The 19,924-nt window shown below is 38.9% G+C and overlaps 1 protein-coding gene across 1 annotated transcript in view; it reads left to right on the top strand.

Annotated features, from left to right (window-relative positions):
* LOXHD1 (lipoxygenase homology domains 1) overlaps positions 1–19,924 on the top strand; it is a 185,779-nt gene that overhangs the window by 49,430 nt on the left and 116,425 nt on the right. Inside the window, exons 6-12 of the mRNA XM_011949343.1 lie at positions 199–347; positions 5,561–5,684; positions 8,333–8,583; positions 17,355–17,490; positions 18,061–18,221; positions 19,241–19,327; positions 19,757–19,892. Coding sequence (XP_011804733.1) covers positions 199–347; positions 5,561–5,684; positions 8,333–8,583; positions 17,355–17,490; positions 18,061–18,221; positions 19,241–19,327; positions 19,757–19,892 — 1,044 coding nt within the window. The remainder of the gene's footprint in view (positions 1–198; positions 348–5,560; positions 5,685–8,332; positions 8,584–17,354; positions 17,491–18,060; positions 18,222–19,240; positions 19,328–19,756; positions 19,893–19,924) is intronic.

Genomic DNA, 19,924 nt, shown 5'->3' with positions numbered 1-19,924 from the left:
GACCTGGGCACAAGCCACACATGAAGCAAACCTCTGCCTTGTTCAGAGACTGGAGGGATGTAAGGAGCCCTTAGATCTCAGGAGGAAGTTGCCCTTGTTGACTTTGGAAGAGCATCTTTCAGTGGGCGGACCATGAAGGCTTGGAAATTCTTTTCTTCTGGTCTTTTTGTAATTTCTTTTGTGTGTCTGCACATACAGGGGAGCGTAGGCTAGAAAATGAAAAGGACAACTTTGAAAAGGGAGCTGAAGACAGGTTCATCCTGGATGCCCCAGATTTGGGGCAACTGATGAAGATCAATGTTGGCCACAACAATAAGGGGGGATCTGCAGGTTGGTTCCTGTCCAAGGTGAGTTCAGCTGCTTCTCTGTGGTCCCTGTGGCCTTGGAAGGGGGGCTTCTTGTTCTTCAGAGGGTTGTATCTCAGCCCTAACTTCCCTCTCTAGGTCCATCTGCATTCATTCTTCTACCTAAGCCAGATGGCCAGTCATTCTGTCCTCCTTATGGTCTCTAAGACTTCACCCATGTTATCATCTTCATAGGAAGCCCAGTAATTTCTTTCTTTCTCTCTCTCTCTCTTTTTTTTTAGGGTACATGTGCACAATGTGCAGGTTTGTTACATAGGTATACTCGGTATACGTGTGCCATGTTGGTTTGCTGCACCCATCAACTCATCATTTACATTAGGTATTTCTCTTAATGCTATCCCTTCCCCAACACCCCACCCCCCAACAAGCCCTGGTGTGTGATGTTCCCCTCCCCTGTGTCCAAGTGATCTCATTGTTCAGTTTCCACCTATGAGTGAGAACATGTGGTGTTTGGTTTTCCATCCTTGTGATAGTTTGCTGAGAATGACAGTTTCCAGCTTCATCCATGTCCATGCAAAAGACGTGAACTCATCCTTTTCTATAGGAAGCCCAGTACTTTCGTCTGAACCTAGCCAGGGCCTATTCATTGGAACTTCTGGCTACATTTCACTGGCCAAATATGTATCAGGTGGACACCCTAGCTGCAGTGAAAACTGGGAAATCAAGTGGTTAGCTTTCAGCATGTAGAATAGAAGTGGACTAGGAAGAAGTGATTGGAAAGGGTGTTGAGTGAGCATCCTAGTGATGGCCACACTTCTTTTCATAATTAGTCTGAAAGTTCCTTGAGGGCACTTCCCTAGCTCTTGGCATGGGACTGGGCATTGAATCAACAAAGGAGGAAAGCCCAAATTCCTTTGGAAAGGAAGGGCTTGCCTGATCCTAAGAGCAGCAAACCTGGTACTGAACAGGGTACCAGGAGGCTAAGTGGAACTGCTGCTTGGATTGGAGAAGAAATAGGGTGGGAGTCCAGAATTCAAATAGCCGATACACCAGCAGAGGTGTGTTTTCAAGTGGTTTTCTATTTAGCTGGGCAAAGTGGGGAGAGGAGGCCTGTGCATTTTATGACCTCAGCCAGGGTGGGCCACAGAACAGGTACCTTGAAGTCCACTTCCTTCGTTCTGAAAAGGAAGACAGTAGAGTGAAAACACAAGGTTTAGTAGATGCAGCTTTGAAGGATGAACAGTTTCACCCTCTTGAACTCAGGTTCCTTCTTGGTCACATGGGTGCGTTGTGCTCTCAGGAAAGTTTTCCAAGGAGGCAGGTTCACATGCCAAGATGTGTTTCTTTGTTGCCTTCAGTCTCAAAGGGCAGCTTGGCAAGATGTGAAATCTATGGGTGAAAACACTTTTTTCCTTTAAAACTTTGTGGATTCTATTCCATTAAATTCTGAAATTTGATATTGAGGCCAAGTGACTTTCGTTTCTTTCTGGGTAACCTAATTTTTTTCCTGCCAGATGCTTGCAGATGTTTTTCTTTATATTAATTCAAAAGTCTTGCCAGACACCATCTAGGAGTGGGGCCTATGTTAGCCCTTCCTTCCTTCCTTCCTTCCTTCCTTCCTTCCTTCCTTCCTTTCTTCCTTCCTTCCTTCCTCCCATGTTTGCTTTTAATTTCTCTGGAACACAGTATGTGTTTTCTATCTGATGGGCAGGCTATTTGTTATTCATTTATTATTTATAATTAATTTATTTATAGGTCAGAAAAGAGATTTCTTATTGTATGTTAGATTCTTGCTTGGGTGGCATTTGTTCTGGTCTCTTCCTCAGGACAGCCAATTGCCCGCCTATTGGATTTCCATTCTCTATCTTCCAAAACTGTCATCTTCCCCTTTACTCCTCTTTACTCCTATCATCTCTACTTTTTTGCATTCCTTGAGAACTTGTCAAATTCCCACCACATCATTGATTTGCTGTTCCACACTGAGTTCCACTTCTTTCTCCTGTCAATGTGTATTTCAATTCTGAATGTATTTCTTTTAATTATTTTTTCTTACAAAACTAATACATGTCCATCATAAAACATTTAGAAAATACAAATAAACAACAAAAAAACCACTCATAATTTTACCACCCAAACATAACCAGTTAATATTTTGATGAATATCCTCTAGCCATTTTTCTATTAATAGATATATTAATATATATATCAGTTTTTAAAATATAGGGTCAAAATGAATACAATATTTTACAAACTTGTTTTCATTTTTAAATATAGCATGCATATGTCCCCATGTTATTTAAATATAATAACCTGGTTATTTTACAATATAATTTTTTTTTTTTGAGATGGAGTGTTGCTCTGTCACTGAGACTGGAGTGCAGTGGTGCAATCTCGGCTTACTGCAATCTCTGCCTCCCAGGTTCAAGCAAGTTTCCTGCCTCAGCTCCCAAGTAGCTGGGATTACAGGTGCGCACCACCATGCATGGCTAATTTTTGTAGTTTTAGTAGAGACAGGGTTTCACCATGTTGACCAGGCTGGTCTCGAACTCCTGACCTTAAGTGATATGTCCGCCTCAACCTCTGAAAGTGCTAGGTTTACAGGTGTGAGCCACTATGCCTGGCTACAATGTAGTTTTTAATGACCAAAATAAGTGTTTTAGATCTACCATGACTTATTAAATCAGTCTCCTTTTGTCAAATGTTTCTATTTTTTCCTCAAAATTATTGTATAATTATGCTATATGCTGTATATTATGTAATATATAAAATGTATATTATGCTGTACAGGTTGAATATACCTTATTGTAAATGCTTGGGACCAGAAGTGTTTCAGATTTCAGGTCTTTTTGAATTTGGGATATTTGCATATATATAATAAGATATCTTGGGATGGGACCCAAGTCTAAACATGAAATTTATTTGTTTCATATACACCTTATGCAAATAGCCTGAAGGTAATTCAACATAATATTTGTTAATACTTTGTTACATGAAGCAAAGTTTTGACTGTGTTTGGACTGTGACCCCTCATATAAGGTCTGGTGTGGAATTTTCCACTTTTGGTGTGTTGTCAGCACTCAAAAACTTTTGGACTTTGGAGCATTTTGGATTTCGGGTTTCAGATTAGGGATGTTCAACCTGTGTGTATGTATATATAGTATACTATTATACTATAAATAGTGCTGTGACAAACATTTCTTGCCTTATCTTTATGTAAATCTATGATTATTTCTTACAGTAAGTTCTCAGGAGTTGGTGAAAGAACAGGCAGAATTCTAAGAACTTTGATCTATTTGCTGCTGTATAGTTTTATTTTTCTTGATTCCCTTTCTTAGTTATTTTTTAATCTCATCTGATTGCCTTTTTATTGTAGTCTCATCTTTCTTTAAATATATTTTCTCCTATTTCATAAAGACTAAATCTTCTTATATTCTCTTAAGCACATCAGTTGAATGGTGTGAGTTCTTCTGATGTGTCCCATATTAGGTTCTTTCCAGAATTCTGCCCTTCCTCTGATTCTTTGGAATGATCTCTGTCTTTGATTCAAGAATTTGCAAGGCCTTAAGTTAGTGTATTCCCTTTACCCAACCTCAAATGAGGTGGGTCTTGTTCAGACTTGGTATCTGACGATAGTCAAGGTGCCCCTGAAACATAGGGCATGCTTATTAAATCTCCCATCTTCCTACTCCTCCTCTCCTCTTTTTCCTTCCACTTCTATTTTCATTCTTGGCTCCAGTTGGGTAATAACCAAACTCCCATCTCACATCCAGGGTTGATTGGAGGCTCTTAGTCCAATTCTTAGATCCTGGATGGTACTGTCCTGGTATAGCTCTGCCCTGATGTGTTGATGGTTTCTTTTCTTATTCCTATTGCCTGAGTCTTTGATACAAGTTGGTTGCATTTTATGCAAGAGATGCATTCCTAAAAATCTATCTATCTACTTACCTACCTACCTACCTACCTACCTACCTACCTATCTATTCTTTTGAGATGGAGTCTCATTCTGTCGCCCTGACTGGAGTGCAGTGGCATGATCTTGGCTCACTGCAAGCTCTGCCTCCTGGGTTTGCACCATTCGCTTGCCTCAGCTTCCCAAGTAGCTGGGACTACAGGTGCCCGCCACCACGCCTGGCTAATTTTTTTGTATTTTTAGCAGAAACGGGGTTTCACCGTGTTAGCCAGGATGGTCTTGATCTCCTGACCTCATGATCCGCCCGCCCCAAAGTGCTGGAACTACAGGCATGAGCCCACACCTGGTTAAAATCTATATACTTTGAAATTCATTTGAGACAGAATTTTCTGCAGGAATAATGTAAAGCAGAGGGTTGTGCACTTTGAACATATATGGAGAGAATCGTGAAGGTGTGTTTTTGTTCTAATGCTTTTGTTTTTTGCAGTATAGTCTTCAATATTTTACAAAGCTACCAGATGCTTGCTTAGTCTTGGTAGCATTTTATCATCATAATCCTGTTCTAAAGTGATCGAATTTTTAAAACAAATTTTATTGTGTATATTTAAGGTATATAACCTGATGTTATGAGATACATATGGATAGTAAAAAGGTTACTACCCATATTGTGTTATGACTAGAGAACACGTTCTAGCTATTAACAATTCTACTTATCCTAGAGCAAGTTTTCAGCTGGATCTTCTGGGCACATTTTGAGAGGGCCCCTCAGCTCTTTGGTATACTCTAGAAGGCACACTTATTTCAGCCTCACTAACTTAGCTCACATGGGAGTCCCTGAAGGAGGCATCATAGATTCCATTAGCCTTACTGTTGGTGGCTGATGTTTTCTGAACTGATCATAAGATCCTAGGATTCGGGCTCGCATTTCCTCTTGCATGGGCTCTGTTTCTCACCAATAAGGTCAGAATCCCAACCTTCAGCCTGTGAGGACAGTGATGATTTTGTCATAGTTTGCAAATCCCGGCTTCCAGTTCTTGTGACCAGTCTCACAGTTCACATGCTGCCAAATTGTTTGCTTCAATTAAAAAATGATCTGCAGCAGTGGAGGGAGCACTGTCTCAGTAATTCAAGTCAGAAGGTAATTGCCAGTCATTCCTGTATGATTCTAGGCTTTACCAGGTGTCCTGGACATAGTTGTGTCCTCGTGATAAGCTTTCCTTGGGCCACGAAGCTGATACTGGCATATTCTTAAAGTAGACTCAAGTGATTGGAAGATTGGATTAGATCTCCAGGTGCACCCTCAACAACACTTATCTACATCCCTGTCCCCTCTTCTCCTTCCCAGATTGTCATTGAAGATATTGGGAACAAAAGAAAATATGACTTCCCCCTTAACCGCTGGCTGGCCTTGGACGAAGACGATGGCAAAATCCAAAGGGATATCTTAGTGGGCGGAGCTGAGACCACAGGTAGATTTGAAGAAAGGGGAGGCTCTTTTGGGTATTTTACTTTCTGCCTAAGGATTGGTGTTGGCATCTGTGGGGCTGGAGGCCTGTGATCAAACAGGAGCCAGCTGGGTCTGCAGACAGCATTCCTCCTGCTCCTGAAACTGTTCTGTCCCACTGGGTTGCAGCCTGGGGCTCTGTTGTTGCCAGAGAGTCTGGGGGATGCTGCTAAGCAGGTATCTACTGCCCAGGGCAAAGGAAGGTATCCATAGGATGAAGCCAGAATGTGAATTTCTGACAAGCATGGATGTTTCCCAGGACATTGATTGACTCTGAACTCTTCCTGATATTGAGTGCTTAGTATATGCCAGGCCTTCTTCTAGGTAGATACCTGACCCGCATGGTGTCCTTCAATCCTCACAACCACCCAATAAGGTAGGAACTGTTATTGTTTCCATCTCACAGATGAAGAAACTGAGGCACATGGAAGAGCCTTGTCCAAGGGCACACAACAGGCAAGTGATAGATTCAGGATTTGGTCTACTTCCTAAAGCCCTAACCTGTATGAATTCCACAGAAAACTTCCAACGCCCAACATGGCAGTCATGGTCATAGATGTTCTAGAAAATCAACATTGATATTGTGAACATCTGAGAATATTCTCTGCAGCAGAACCTCCCATGACTCACCATGGGAGAAAATCCATGTTCTGTAGCATAATGTACAAATTTCTCCACAATTTCGCTCCATTTATCCTACCTACAGAGTCTTCCCACACCCTCTCTCCCACTGCACATTCACACCTTCCTTTCTCCCCTCCATCTTGTTCCCATGCCTTCCCTCTCCTCTCAACTCCCTGCTTGCCTTGCTCTTTCTCTCTCTCTATCCTTGGAACCTGCCTTCTCCTCATCCTGCAAGGCCTTTTCTCTTCTTTCTGCCTCTCAAATTCCTGTTCCCAGTCACTTCCTCTGAGCCTTCCCTGACCTTTTCTGGCCTGGGTAACTTCTCCCTTCTTTGGCTCTATGCATCCTTGGCAGACCTTTATTGCTGCTGTTTAGAAGACTAAATGCTCCTCTACTCCAGTGCTTTTCAAACTCAGCATTGTGACCTGATCATTGTGAGGTGTGGTACAAGTCATCTACAGACTAAAGTTTGCAGTTTACTTAAAAACATACTCGAATAGAATTAATATAGTCCCATTGAATGTGTGGATATTATATGTCTCCTAGTGATAGAAGAAGAGCAGAAATGATAACAGCTGGGAATTGATTATATCCTAAACCATGGAAGTATGTCTGATATGGGGACACCATTTCTCCATGCATCTTAGAGAAATAAAGCTCAAGACTTTTTTTTTTTTTTTTTCCTAGAGCAGTGGCCATTCCTTTTTGTTTATTTACTCCCTAAAGACCTGGCATCTAGTAAGCACTCAATAAATGCTGAACAAAAGAAAATGTAAGTTTAAGAATGAATGATGCACCCATATAGTTGCATGTATTATCACTCAAAGAAATTTGGGATTTTTATTTCTCTGAGGTTATGGGATAAGAGTGTGACGTATGGTAGGGTGAGGGATGGGTGGGGGAATTAACAAGGCTTAAAGCGACAACTGCCTTAGACCCCAGGACAGAATTAAAGAATGTAGGCCAGGTGTGGTGGCTCATGCCTGTAATCCCACCACTTTGGGAGGCCGAGGTAGGTGGCTCACTTGAGACCAGGAGTTCGAGACCAGCCTGGCCAACATGGCGAAATGCTGTCTCTACTAAAAATACAAAAATTAACCAAGTTAGTGGCACACATCTGTAATCCCAGTCACTCAGGAGGCTGAGACACGAGAATCGCTTGAGCCTGGGAAGTAGAGGTTGCAGGGAACTGAGATCGCACCACGAGACTCCAGCCTGGGTGACAGAGTGAGACTCTGTCTCAAAAAAAAAAAAAAAAGAAAAGAAAATCTAGGCCAGTCCTTAGCAGAATTGCCTGTCCAAATGTTTGCCTTTGGTATTTTCTTTTATTTCACCCTGTCTCAGAGTTTAATCTCCCTTTGCTAGTTCTTCCTCAGAATTCCATGTCCTCATATTGCCTCCTGATAGACCAGAACCTCAAATGGCCCAACCAACAATGTTTTCTCTCTCCCTCAATCCTCCCTCACCCTACCACATCAGGCAGCAAAGGAGGACATTAATGTCCTCTATTAAAAGTTATGTTTTTAAGTTATCAGCAAAAGAGCGAGCAAAATGAATCAGATAGCCCTGAATATAAATCTCCATTAATGGAGTTGACTATTATAATTAGATTAGACATAACAGAATTCATCTGGCAGCTATTAATAATGTAGGCATGGTAATTATCATTAATAATAAGTACTATTCTTAGCCAACCCGAGTTCCTCCTCCTCTTTGTTAGTTTCCTGTAATCAGCACTGACAGCTTCCTGTAATAATATGTGTGGTTTATTCTCAAACTCAGATGCATTGGACATACAAACTCTGGAAAAGATGAAATGAAGTCGAGAGGGACATTAGGTGGCATCTGGATGAATAGGACATGATGGGGAAAGAGGATGTGTGGAGGAGGAGGGCTTTGGGGGTGTCGTAACCAGGAAGGGGAGGAAGGGGTGGGGTATTATGATGCAGCTCACATTGAACACTCTCTTTCCTGTTGTTTCCACACCAGCTATTACGTATATTGTCACCGTCTTCACTGGGGATGTCCGGGGGGCTGGTACCAAATCCAAAATCTACTTGGTCATGTATGGGGCCAGAGGGAATAAGAACAGTGGGAAAATCTTCCTGGAAGGCGGCGTGTTTGACCGAGGCCGCACGGACATCTTCCACATCGAGCTGGCTGTCCTCCTTAGCCCCCTGAGTCGGGTCTCCATCGGGCATGGCAATGTGGGTGTCAACAGAGGCTGGTACTGTGAGAAGGTAAGGGATGCCCCTGAAGACAGCCTTCCCTGATTCAACCCGTCTCCTCTTTAACTTGCAAGTAAAAACTTTAACCTGAATCCTACTTCCTCTGAACTAATCACAGAGTGCATGGGCAATCTCTTTCACTGGGCATTTTGGGTGGTTATGTGTCCATCTATCTTGCCTCAAGGGTGGTCAGGAACAGGGGCTGTTCCGTACATGCATCCAAGGGCCAAGCAGGACAGGTTATCCAGAGGTGTTCAGTTGGTGGTTATGATTATCCTGATTCCTGGTGTAGTGTTTCACTCAGCTTATAAATCTTTCAATCAATAAGTATTTTAAAGTATTTGTTTTTATTGTGGGATACTTATACTTTAAAGAATATATATTAATAACTGCGTGACATAGGGAATGTTAGAAAGCAAACCTCAATTTTGTCTATCACACAGCTTGAGAGAGAGAACATTTGAGATGCTTTTGAAACTCCTCTGTGTCCTTCCACAGTCATATAGTCCTCTTTCCCTCAAAGGGCACATACTATTATGAATTTTGTCTATCTATAAACTTGTATGGTTTGTAACTGGCAATTTTTCTCCCTCCCTTCCTCCCTCCCTTCCTTCCTTGCTTCCTTCCTTCCTTCCTTCCTTCTGTTTATTTTTTTGGACAGAGTTTCACTTCTGTCACCCAGGCTGGAGTGCAGTGGCACGATCTCAGCTCACTGCAACCTCCACCTCCTAGGTTCAAGCGATTCTCCTGCCTCAGCCTCCCAAGTAGCTGGGATTACAGGCATGCACCACCACGCCTGGCTATTTTGTATTTTTAGTAGAGATGGGGTTTCACCATGTTGGCCAGGCTGGTCTTGAACTCCTGACCTCAGGTGATCTGCCTGCCTCGGCCACCCAAAGTGCTGGGATTACAGGAGTGAGCCACCGCACCTGGCCATAACTGTCAATTTTCACTTAACATTATGTTTTAGAGATTTGTCCAAATGGTAACAGAAGCTGTAGTTCATCCATTTGCCTGCTGCAAAGTATTCCATTGTATGACTGAGTTACAATTTATTTGTCCATTCTCCTGTTGATGGATATTTTGGAGTAATTTATTGATTTTTACTACTATGAGCAATCTTGCCATGAAGTTCTTGTACATGTATCTTTGTAGAAGTGTGCAAGAGCTTCTCAGAATGAAAGTGCTAGGTCACAGGGCAAGTGAATCTTCAGCTTTATAGGATAACTGTTACTTCCAAAGTATTCCAGATTGTTTTCCAAAATAGTTGCACCATTTTACTCTCCTGTCAGCCATGTGTAAGAGATATTTTGTTTTATACATTCTTGTAAATGAATTTTTAATTTTCACCATTTTGGAGGTTGTAAAATGATCCTGTTGTGGTTTTAATTCTTATTTTTATGATTACTACCAAGGTTGAATGTGTTTTTTTTTTTATTGGCCATTCATGTTTCTTTTTATGTAAAATGTCTGTTCATGTCTTTTACTGATTTTCCTATTGACCAGTCTATCTTTGGATTTATTTTTAGGAGTTTTAAAATTTAATCTGGATATTAATCCTTTGTTGATAATATGTGTTCAAATATTTTCTCATAGTTTGTGATGTTCTTTGAGTAAGATTTAAAAGTATCTAGTTTATCAATCTTTTCCTTTATGACTAACGCATTTGGTATTATTGAAAGAAATCTATTTATTTCAGAGCTATGAAGACATTCTCCTATATCCTTTTCTAAAAATTGTAGTTTTAATTTTTCCATTTATGTTTTTAAAATACTAGGAATTGAATTTTGTGAGGGAGAAATTCAATTTTATTTTTTTCCATGTAGATATGCCAATGTTCCAGCAACATTTATTGAAGGGCTTTTAAAACTTGACCAAGGTTAAGAATCACCTGGAATTCTTGTTAAAAATAGATTCCTAGGCTCTAATTCAGAGCAAATGAGTCAGAATTTACAGGTAATCTGGATATTTAGCAAGTGGTTTAGATAATTCTTATCATTGAGAAAGTTTTGGAAGCACTGATTTACTAAATAGTAATTCTTTTCCCACTGTTCTGAAAAGACATTTCTATCACACATAAAATTCACAAAATGCATGGCTTTGCCCCTGAGTTTTCTAGTCTGTTCCATTTATTTAGTTTATTTCTGCACTAATATAACACTCACTATCTTCATTTTTACCTCTGTACTGTCTTAGTATCTGCTGGGGAAATTTGTTCACCTTGTTATTCTTCCTCCAGAATGTTTTGACTATTCATAACCACTTACCCTTCCAAAGAAATCTTTATTTGTTTATTTTGCCAAATCGCATGAAGAACAGTGTTGAACAGAATTCATTTGAACCTATAGATTCATTTGAAAGAACTGATATCTTTACTATATTGACTTTCCCTATCTACGGATATGGTATACTTCTTAAAATTTATGTCTTCTTTAATAGTTTTCAATATAGTTTTATGTTTTTGATAAAGGAATTGCATGTCTGTTAGGTATGTTTAAGAGACCTTATAACTTTTGTTACTATTATAATTGGTATCTCTTTAAAAATTATATTTTCTAACAATTTGTTGCTGATATAGAAATGAAGTATTTTCTGGACATTTAGTTTACATAAGCCCATTTTGCTAAACTCTATTGTTAATTCTGATAATGTCTCAATAATTATTTGTTTTTTTCTGTAGGAAGTCAAATTATAAATTATAACACTTTTTTTTAAATTTTCAAAGCTTGTAGTTCTTTTTTCTTTTTTGTTTATTTGACCACATGGCCTAAGACCTACAGTACAATGCTGAGTAGTAAGATTAGTAGTGGATGTCTTTATTTTGTTTCTGATTTTAAAGGAGCTGCTTCTAATATTTTATTTGGTTGTGTTTTTTTGCAAGTTTATGGTAGACATTCTTAGATTAGATCTGTAAAATTCCCTTCTATTTCTATATTGTAAGGAGTTTTCATGATGAATTGGCGTTAAATTTTATCTAATGCTTTTCTGCACTTAGTGAGATCGTTGTATGGTCTTTCTTTTTTATTCATTAAGTTGGTGTGCTAATATGAGTGCATTTTCAAATGGCAAACTAACTGCTTTTTTATAAGTCAAACTTGGTGATAATAGATTGTTTTACATGTTTTTAGAGTTATTAACATTTAATATAGAATTTTTCTGGCCAGGCGTGGTGACTCAAGCCTGTAATCCCAGCACTTTGGGAGGCCAAGGCGGGCGCATCATGAGATCAGGAGATTGAGACAGGCTTGGCTAACATGGTGAAACCCCGTCTCTACTAAAAAAAAAATACAAAATATTAGCTGGGCGTGGTAGAGGGTACCTGTCCCAGCTACTTGGGAGGCTGAGGCAGGAGGATGGCATGAACCCAGGAGGCCGAGCTTCCAGTGAGCCGAGATTGCGCCACTGCACTCCAGCCTGGGTGACAGATCGAGACTCCATCTCAAAAAAAAAAAAAAAAAGCAATTTTTATATCTATGTTCATGAGTAGCATTGGCCCATTATTCCTTTCTTATATAATTGTTGATTGGTTGTGATTCTAGATTGAAATGAGAAGTATGTCCTTTCCTAAAAGAGGGTGTATAAAATTGCAGTGATGTTTCCCATATGTTTGGTTGCAGTCTCCTGCAAAATTGTATAGGTAGGGCTGTGTGTGTGTGTATGTGTGTGTGTGTGTGTGTAAAATTACGGAGTTTAAAGAGCAGGGTTTTGTTTTGTTTTTCTTTGCTGTTTATAGGAATATTCAGGCTCTTTATTTCTTATTCAATCTGTTTTAATGAGCTTTTTTTGGGAATTTGTACATTTGTAAGTTATCAAATGTATTGATATAAATTTATACACATCCAGTGTTCTCTTATTTTTTTAACAACTGATGCATCTTTTATCCTCTGATATAATTATGAACACTTTTTATATATTATTTATTCATGCCTTATTGCTTTTTAAAAAATATGACTCTTACAAAAAGTTTATTTAGCTCTTTCAAATAACCAAGTTTTGCTTTGTGTACACTGTTTTAATTCTATTCTCTGCTTTATTGACTTCTATTCTTAACTTTATCTCTGTTTAATTTCCCTGAGTTTCTTTTGTTGTTCTTTTTCTAAATTTTTAAATTAGATTCTTAGCTCATGAATTTTTAACCTCCTTTTTTTCTCGTACAAACATTTGATACTATAATTTTCTCTCAAAGTAGTGCTTTAGCTGCATTTCATATATTTTATAAAATATTTTTATTCAGTTTAATTGTATTGTTTCATTTTAAAAAGCTGCTTTGTTAAAGTATAATTAACATGAAATAAAATACACACTCTTCTAAAGCATACAGTTCTGTGAGTTTTGATAAATGTACACACCTGTGTAACCATGACTAGAACCAATATATAGAATGTTTCCATCATCCCAAAATGTTTCCTTGTGCTCCTTCACAGCCAATATCCACCACTCTAATCACTAATCTGATTTTAGTCACTAAAGATTAGGTTAGTCTTTTCTAACATTGAATATAAATGAAATCATTTAGCATGCACTTTATGTGTGTTTGTGTCTGACATTTCACTCAGAGTAATGTTTTTGGGATTCATAATGTTGCTTCATGTATTAGTAACTTATTTTTTATTGCTAAGTAGTATTCCATTCTTCGGATATATAGCAATTTGTTTATCCATTTAATCGTTGATGAACATTTGGGTCATTTTCAATTTTGGGGGTTACTATGAATAAAGCTGCTATGAATATTCATATACAAGTCTTCGAATGGACATGTGTTTCAATTTTGTTGGATAAATACCTAATAATAGAATTTCTGGATCCATGGTAAAGATATGCTTAAGTTTTAAAAAATTCCTCCAAACTGTTTTCAAAGTGGCTACGTTGTTTTGTATGCCTGCCAACAATATATGAGAATTCCAGTTCTTCCATATCCTTACCATCACTTGGCATTGTCAATCTTTCTATTTTTAGATATGCTCATGGGTGTCTAATTGTGGTTTTAATTTACATTGCCTCTGATGACTAATTACGTTGAACTTTTAAAAATGTGCTTATTGATCATTTGTATGTATTCTTATTCTAGTTGCCTTTGCTTATTTTATGTTTTTAAATCTTATTAAATTGTAAGAATTCTTTACATTCTCGATACAACTTTTTTGTTAAATATATCGCTATATCTATATTTCCATATCTGTGTGTGTATGTATGAATAATCTCCCACTGTGTAGCTTGCCTTTTAATTTTCTTAACAATGTTTATTGAAAAGCAGAAGCTTTTAATATTGTTGAAAGGCAATTTGTCAATTTTTAAAAAATAGTTTGTGCTTGTTTGGGTTCTTATTATTACACTAAAAATTCTTTTGTGACTCTTTAGTTATTTTGTGACTCATTATTTTGAAGTATGACTTTTAGTCTCCAAATGCATGTTGTCTTATTATTTAATTTATTTTTAATTTAACATCATTTTATTCAGAAAACACAGCCTATATAATGCCATTTTAAAAAATGCGTTGCAATTTACAATGCATGTTCAATTTGTGTATTGCCCCAACAGCTGAATTTAAACATTTAATTTTATTTATTAAATTCAGTTTGTTACTTTTGTTATTTGAATCTTGTTTCCTTACTATCGTTTTGTCTGTTTGGTCTGTTAATTACTAATAAATATGTGTTAAAATATCTACTTTTGTGTGTGTGTGTGTATGTGTGTAATCTCTACCACTATTGAAATATTTACCACTAAGGTGGTAGATATTTCTTATTGTAGAACTAACAATTTTTGCTTTATGTAGTTTGAGGCTATGTTACTAAGCATAGAATTATAACCTCCTAGTGAATTCAATCTTTATCATTTTCCAATCTGATACTATTTATCTCTGAACTGGCAAATTTAGTCTGCTTATGTTTATTGTAATTACTGATATATCTGTTCTGCTTTTACTGTTTCTTTTTTCTTCTTTTAAAATTATTTTGGGTTGACTGTTTTTCCCTGTTTCTTTTTTCCCTTTATAGTTATTTTACTGTACATACTTAATATGGGAAACCCTAAATGTAATTGATACCTCTACTCTTTTTTGGCAAATGCAAGAACCTTAGAAATCGCTAACAGTAATAATTCTGCATGCTATTTTTTGCCTAGTATTTTAGCTCCATTTTAAATTATTTTAAAATATACACATTAGATATCATTGTTTTATAGAGTTGTTTGTTCAGATTTACCTACAAGTTTCCCAGTTTGTTTGCTTGTCACTTCTTCTTGCATCTAAGACCTTATTTCTGGTGTCAATTTTCTTCTGCCTGAAGAACACTCTTTAGAAGTTTATTTGGTAAAGGTCTATTGTTGGTAAACTCTGAATTTGTTCATTTGAAAAATGTTTTTCTATCACTCTCATTCTTGAAAAATAATTTTAGGATACTGAATTCTATATTGAGTTTTCCTCCCCAGTATCTTCTGGCTTCTGCTAGTCTAATTGCCACTATCTGTTTTTTCTATCCAGATGCTCTTAAGATCTTGTTTTTGGTATTCCCTGCTTCTCCTCAATATGTCTATGTGTGCATTTATTACTATTTATCCTGGCTGTGACCAAGCTTATGGTAACTATTTCTTAGGTAAAACTATTATTATTTTCTGTCTAGAGCAAAGACAAAAAAAGGTAGGCTTCTCTTTGCAGATTTTTCCCTATCTACCTTTTGTCTAAAGGAGCAGTCCTTCAAATATTTCTGCTTATTCAGTGTTTCCAGTTTGAAATCTCCATTTTGTAAAGCCCACGGCCTAGTTTCCTGCATCCTCAAGTGGCTATTAATTTCCTGGTCTCTGAGTGCCTGGGATTGTCTTTTGCTGCAGTGCAGCACCAACTTTAGCATTCACATTTGCCCACTCTCTGGGTTTCTGCTTACTCTGAATTTTGCTGGTTCTTATGGTTTCTCTGTAACCCCCTGGCAGCTCAGCAATGTATATAAAGTGATACTTCCTGTGGTTTATGTAACATATGGCTATTTTGTGGTGATAAAAGGCTTTTCAGACTACCTAGTTTCTGGACTACCTAGTCCAGAAGCAAACATTTTTAATGTATGAATTACACTAATTTATTTTTAAAGAGAATGACAAAGTAGTTTTTCAATAACAGAATATGATACCCTCAGGATAGTTATATTTAACAAAACAATAAAAGAAAATCCTGAGATAAAAACCACAAGCTCTAGTAACAATACTATATTTAGTTGCTTACCTAACCTTTAACCTTCCAGAACCAGAACTTTTATCATCGATTTTTAAGTGCTTATTATATGTTTAGAACTATGTTCAGGGGACCCACAGGGGTGAGAAAACACACAACCTCAAATTTTTAGGATTTTGCTACTTCTTAAAAAGACAAAACTAACCAATACACAGTTAACAATGAGAGAACAACTCAAGAGTAATGAGGAAACATCTGCATCTGCAGGATTTGTTGAGAGGAAAGAAAGACTTCTAAATAAATTCCTGGTGATTATACCCTCCTATGCCCTCAACTTGTCACGGATCCCCTCCAACTTTGCCTGTGTATAGGTCCACTTCTAAATACATGGTCACATGAAATCTTCAGCATAAAAAATGGAGTGCAACAATGGATCCCAGTGGACCTCAGCCATAAATAGAAATTCTGAGGTTCTTCCTGATGAGTAGAAAAGATCCCAAACTGACAATTAGTGTCAGGAATACTTATATTCCTGGTTCTGCCACTAACTAAAGGTGCTAACTTGGGCACTTTATTCTCCTTCCTAGACCTCAGGTTTCCCATCTATTGAATGCAGGTGGGGTGAACTACATTAATTGCCAATATATTTGTGTCAGATAACTAAATGTTTGAGGGGCCTGCTGCCCGTGGTCCTAAGCCATCATTTATCTCTAGGCAGGAGCATTTCTCTGGGAGTTTGAAGGGGTACATAATCCCCTCCCACCATCTCTTAGCATCCTTCCCCTGGTGCTTCTTAAAAGTTAAGGTTTATCACAATGGTCAATAATGAGTATGAGGTGAGTATTACCTGGGAATATCTAAGGGCAATAATTCAAGTTAAGGAAGTTACAGTCAATTTTTGTCACTATGAACAGTAGACAACAAATACCCAGTAAGACAATGGTTGGTCAAAACCTTGACCAATGGGAGGGTCAGATTAGTTTGTAAGTTAAAAAGATTTGTTTTCAAGTTAAGAAGGTAAAGCTTAGAAACCAGTAATGTGAGAGTCAAAATTTCTTTACTGATAGAGGATTCTGTAGTGTGCCAGGAGCAATCCTTTCAACATTTATAATGTGAGTGTTCGAAATCCATGGGTTCAGAACTTGGTAGAGATAGAGAAGGTATAAGAGAGAAGGTTGAGTGAGGATCAAGCCTAAAAGAGAGAAGTTGGTTTTTATACTACATTCCAGATATTAATTAGCTGACACGGGACTTACCTTTTTCCTACAAGATCATTACAGGGAATTAACCTAGTAGTCTAGTTCATTTGGTTCAGATTAACTGAGGTTTTATGATGTGCTTAAAGAAATATGGTATTCAAAGAGGGTGTTGTGTATAGAGGAAAAGTTTGAGATTTGCATAGCAAATTAGATGACGGGTGATACCTACTTTGGAAGACTCTTTGGAGGTTGCATTTCTTGATTTAAGATTTAATGAGATAGACTACAGAAAAGGTGCCATTCATTGAGAGCCCTAATACAGATGTCTCTAAATGTGGGGCTGGGAGGCTGCTGAACATGGTGAAGAGGTCCCTACTGGGGACTCAATGCAGGAGACGCTCACTGTGCTCCACTCTCCCCAGGTGGTAATTCTGTGCCCCTTCACTGGCATCCAGCAGACCTTCCCTTGCAGCAACTGGCTGGATGAGAAGAGAGCGGACGGGCTGATTGAGAGGCAGCTCTACGAAATGGTGTCTCTCAGGAAGAAGCGGCTGAAAAGTAAGTGAAAGAGACCCAGAACCTGGAGGCCTCTCAGCCAGGGCCAGCAAAGGCCAGAACGTCAGACCCTTGGGCAAAAGCTGTGAGGTCAGTCCGCTCCTGCTTCTTAAGTCTCCTCTAGAAAGGAAGGAAAAAGTTCCCCCAACCCCGCCAAGCAGCTCCACTCTCCCAAGTACAGGCCATATAGAGTCACACCCCTGGCACCAAGGCTGACTCCAGTGTCGCCAAATGGAATAAGCTGCTGTGATGAGCTAGGTGTTAACCTGAATCGTTCACTACAGTGCACTCTGAAAGTGCTGGACATAGGGTGAGTGGAGTCAACTTGTCCTCCGATTTAAAACACACAAATACACTTTAGCCATTAAGAAGAACATTATGGCACCTTATTTTTAATAGTAATGAATCCTTAGCTTTCTAAACTTGGCTATAATGGGTTTTTGAGAATGGGACACATCTGTGTATACCCTGCCCTTCAGTCCTGATCATTTTGGATTTTTCCTTCTTCCCTGTGGTAATATGAAAATCTCTTCACTTCCTGAAGTTTATGGTGCAACTTGATCTGTCTTGCAGAATTCCCTTGGTCCCTGTGGGTCTGGACGACTGACCTAAAGAAAGCTGGTACCAACTCTCCCATCTTCATCCAGATTTATGGGCAGAAAGGACGGACAGATGAGATTCTCCTGAATCCCAACAACAAGTGGTTCAAACCTGGCATAATTGAGAAGTTTAGGGTAGGAGAGGAGTGTGATGGGGTGGGAGGGAGAAAGGAGGAAAGGATGTAGGGCATTTGTCGTGGAGATTCCGGTTCTCTAAGCCAGATTTTAGACCAAGTTTGAAGGCAAAAATGTACAATGGAGATTTTAGGTCCCTGCAAGGGAGATAAATTTGATGATTTATAAGCAATGTATTGAATGGGGTACAATTTCGATCTGGCCTATTCATCTGAATCCAACAGTCCAGAACCAAGGCTGGGCAAAGAAGCAAGTATGGAATGGTTTAAGCTATTCAGGAGTTGGAGAATCACTGCAGAACAGAGACCCTGAGCATGCTTAGTGTCAGACTGCCCAATATGGACTGATTTAGAGAGTAAGGATCAAATTTAATCAAAAGTGTGAATTTTAGAACTTTTTTTTTTTAAATTCAGCTTTAAAACTTTCCATTATGCATAAAACTAGAGCAAGGATTTTTTTACCCTAATAGAAGTGCTATTTCAACCTTTAGGTAGCAATAATTTGTAATTTGAGGCTCTCCTCTCAGCACCCCATTTGTACCTCTGTTACACCACTCAGTTCATTGCTCTTTATGTATTTATCTTTTCTGCTAGACTGTGAGCCCCCAGAGAAAGGGCACAACTGCTTATTGATCTTTTTGTCTGTTTCACTGCCCAGTAGAGTCCTGGGGCTGTGGGCCTGTGCTAATTTGCAGGGCTGCCCTATAGATTTTGTTACTGGAAGTTTATTGCTTGGAGGATCTTCTTTAGTCTGAATCCCACTGTGGGGCAGTTATTTTCGTTCAGTTTCACTGGCCCAGACTGAACCCTTGCTGTATGTGGCTGTCCTGCCCTCACGTGCTCCTGGTTACAAGGGTCATGAGAAGATAAAGTATGTGAGGGTGGTTTGATTAAAGAAAACTCATCCTCACTGCTGAAGAAAGAGCCCAAAGCAGGTTCCCTCCTGAGAGTGGGTCAACTATAAGAATAAACACGTTTTTTCAGTTATGCCCACTCAAATGTTTTTATTTCTCACCATAGATTGAGCTCCCGGATGTTGGCAGGTTTTATAAGATTCGAGTATGGCATGATAAAAGGAGTTCTGGTTCTGGATGGCATTTAGAAAGGGTGAGATGCACCATCTTGGGGTTTGGGGGGTTGTTGGGAAAGGAACAAGGATGGTCCCTTTCAATGACCCTGTCACATAAAAATGCCTCTGTATTTATTGTGAATGGGGACTGAAAAGTGTTACAGCAAGACCTGAATTTGGATACAGGCCCCAGGGACTTCCTGATGGGGAGAGACTTCCAAAGTAGATTAAGAAAACACTCAGGTGTTTGGGGTGGCTTGCATTCTGCCCTAGTCATCTGGTTGCTAGGCAAGTGTGGGTATCCAGGAAACCATGAACAAATACTAATCCAGCCCTCTGCCTGCCATAAGGATTTTCTCCAGGAAATAGCCTTGGCTTCTCTGCAATGAGATAGCAGAATGGGGACTCCGGGGCATAGGTGAACATCCCTGGTGCGCCCACTTGCTCACCCCAGAACTTCATTCCAGATGACCCTGATGAACACTCTGAACAAGGACAAGTATAACTTTAATTGCAACCGCTGGCTGGATGCCAATGAGGATGACAATGAGATAGTGAGGGAAATGACTGCAGAAGGCCCAACAGTGCGCAGGATCATGGGCAGTAAGTACTGATGGGCTCTCCATCTTGGGAGG

This window comes from Colobus angolensis, unplaced genomic scaffold (genome assembly GCF_000951035.1).
Source record: "Colobus angolensis palliatus isolate OR3802 unplaced genomic scaffold, Cang.pa_1.0 Scaffold299, whole genome shotgun sequence".
Lineage (NCBI taxonomy): Eukaryota > Metazoa > Chordata > Mammalia > Primates > Cercopithecidae > Colobus > Colobus angolensis.
The sequence above is the reverse complement of the archived record's forward strand: the minus strand, read 5'-3'. Positions and strand labels throughout refer to the sequence as shown.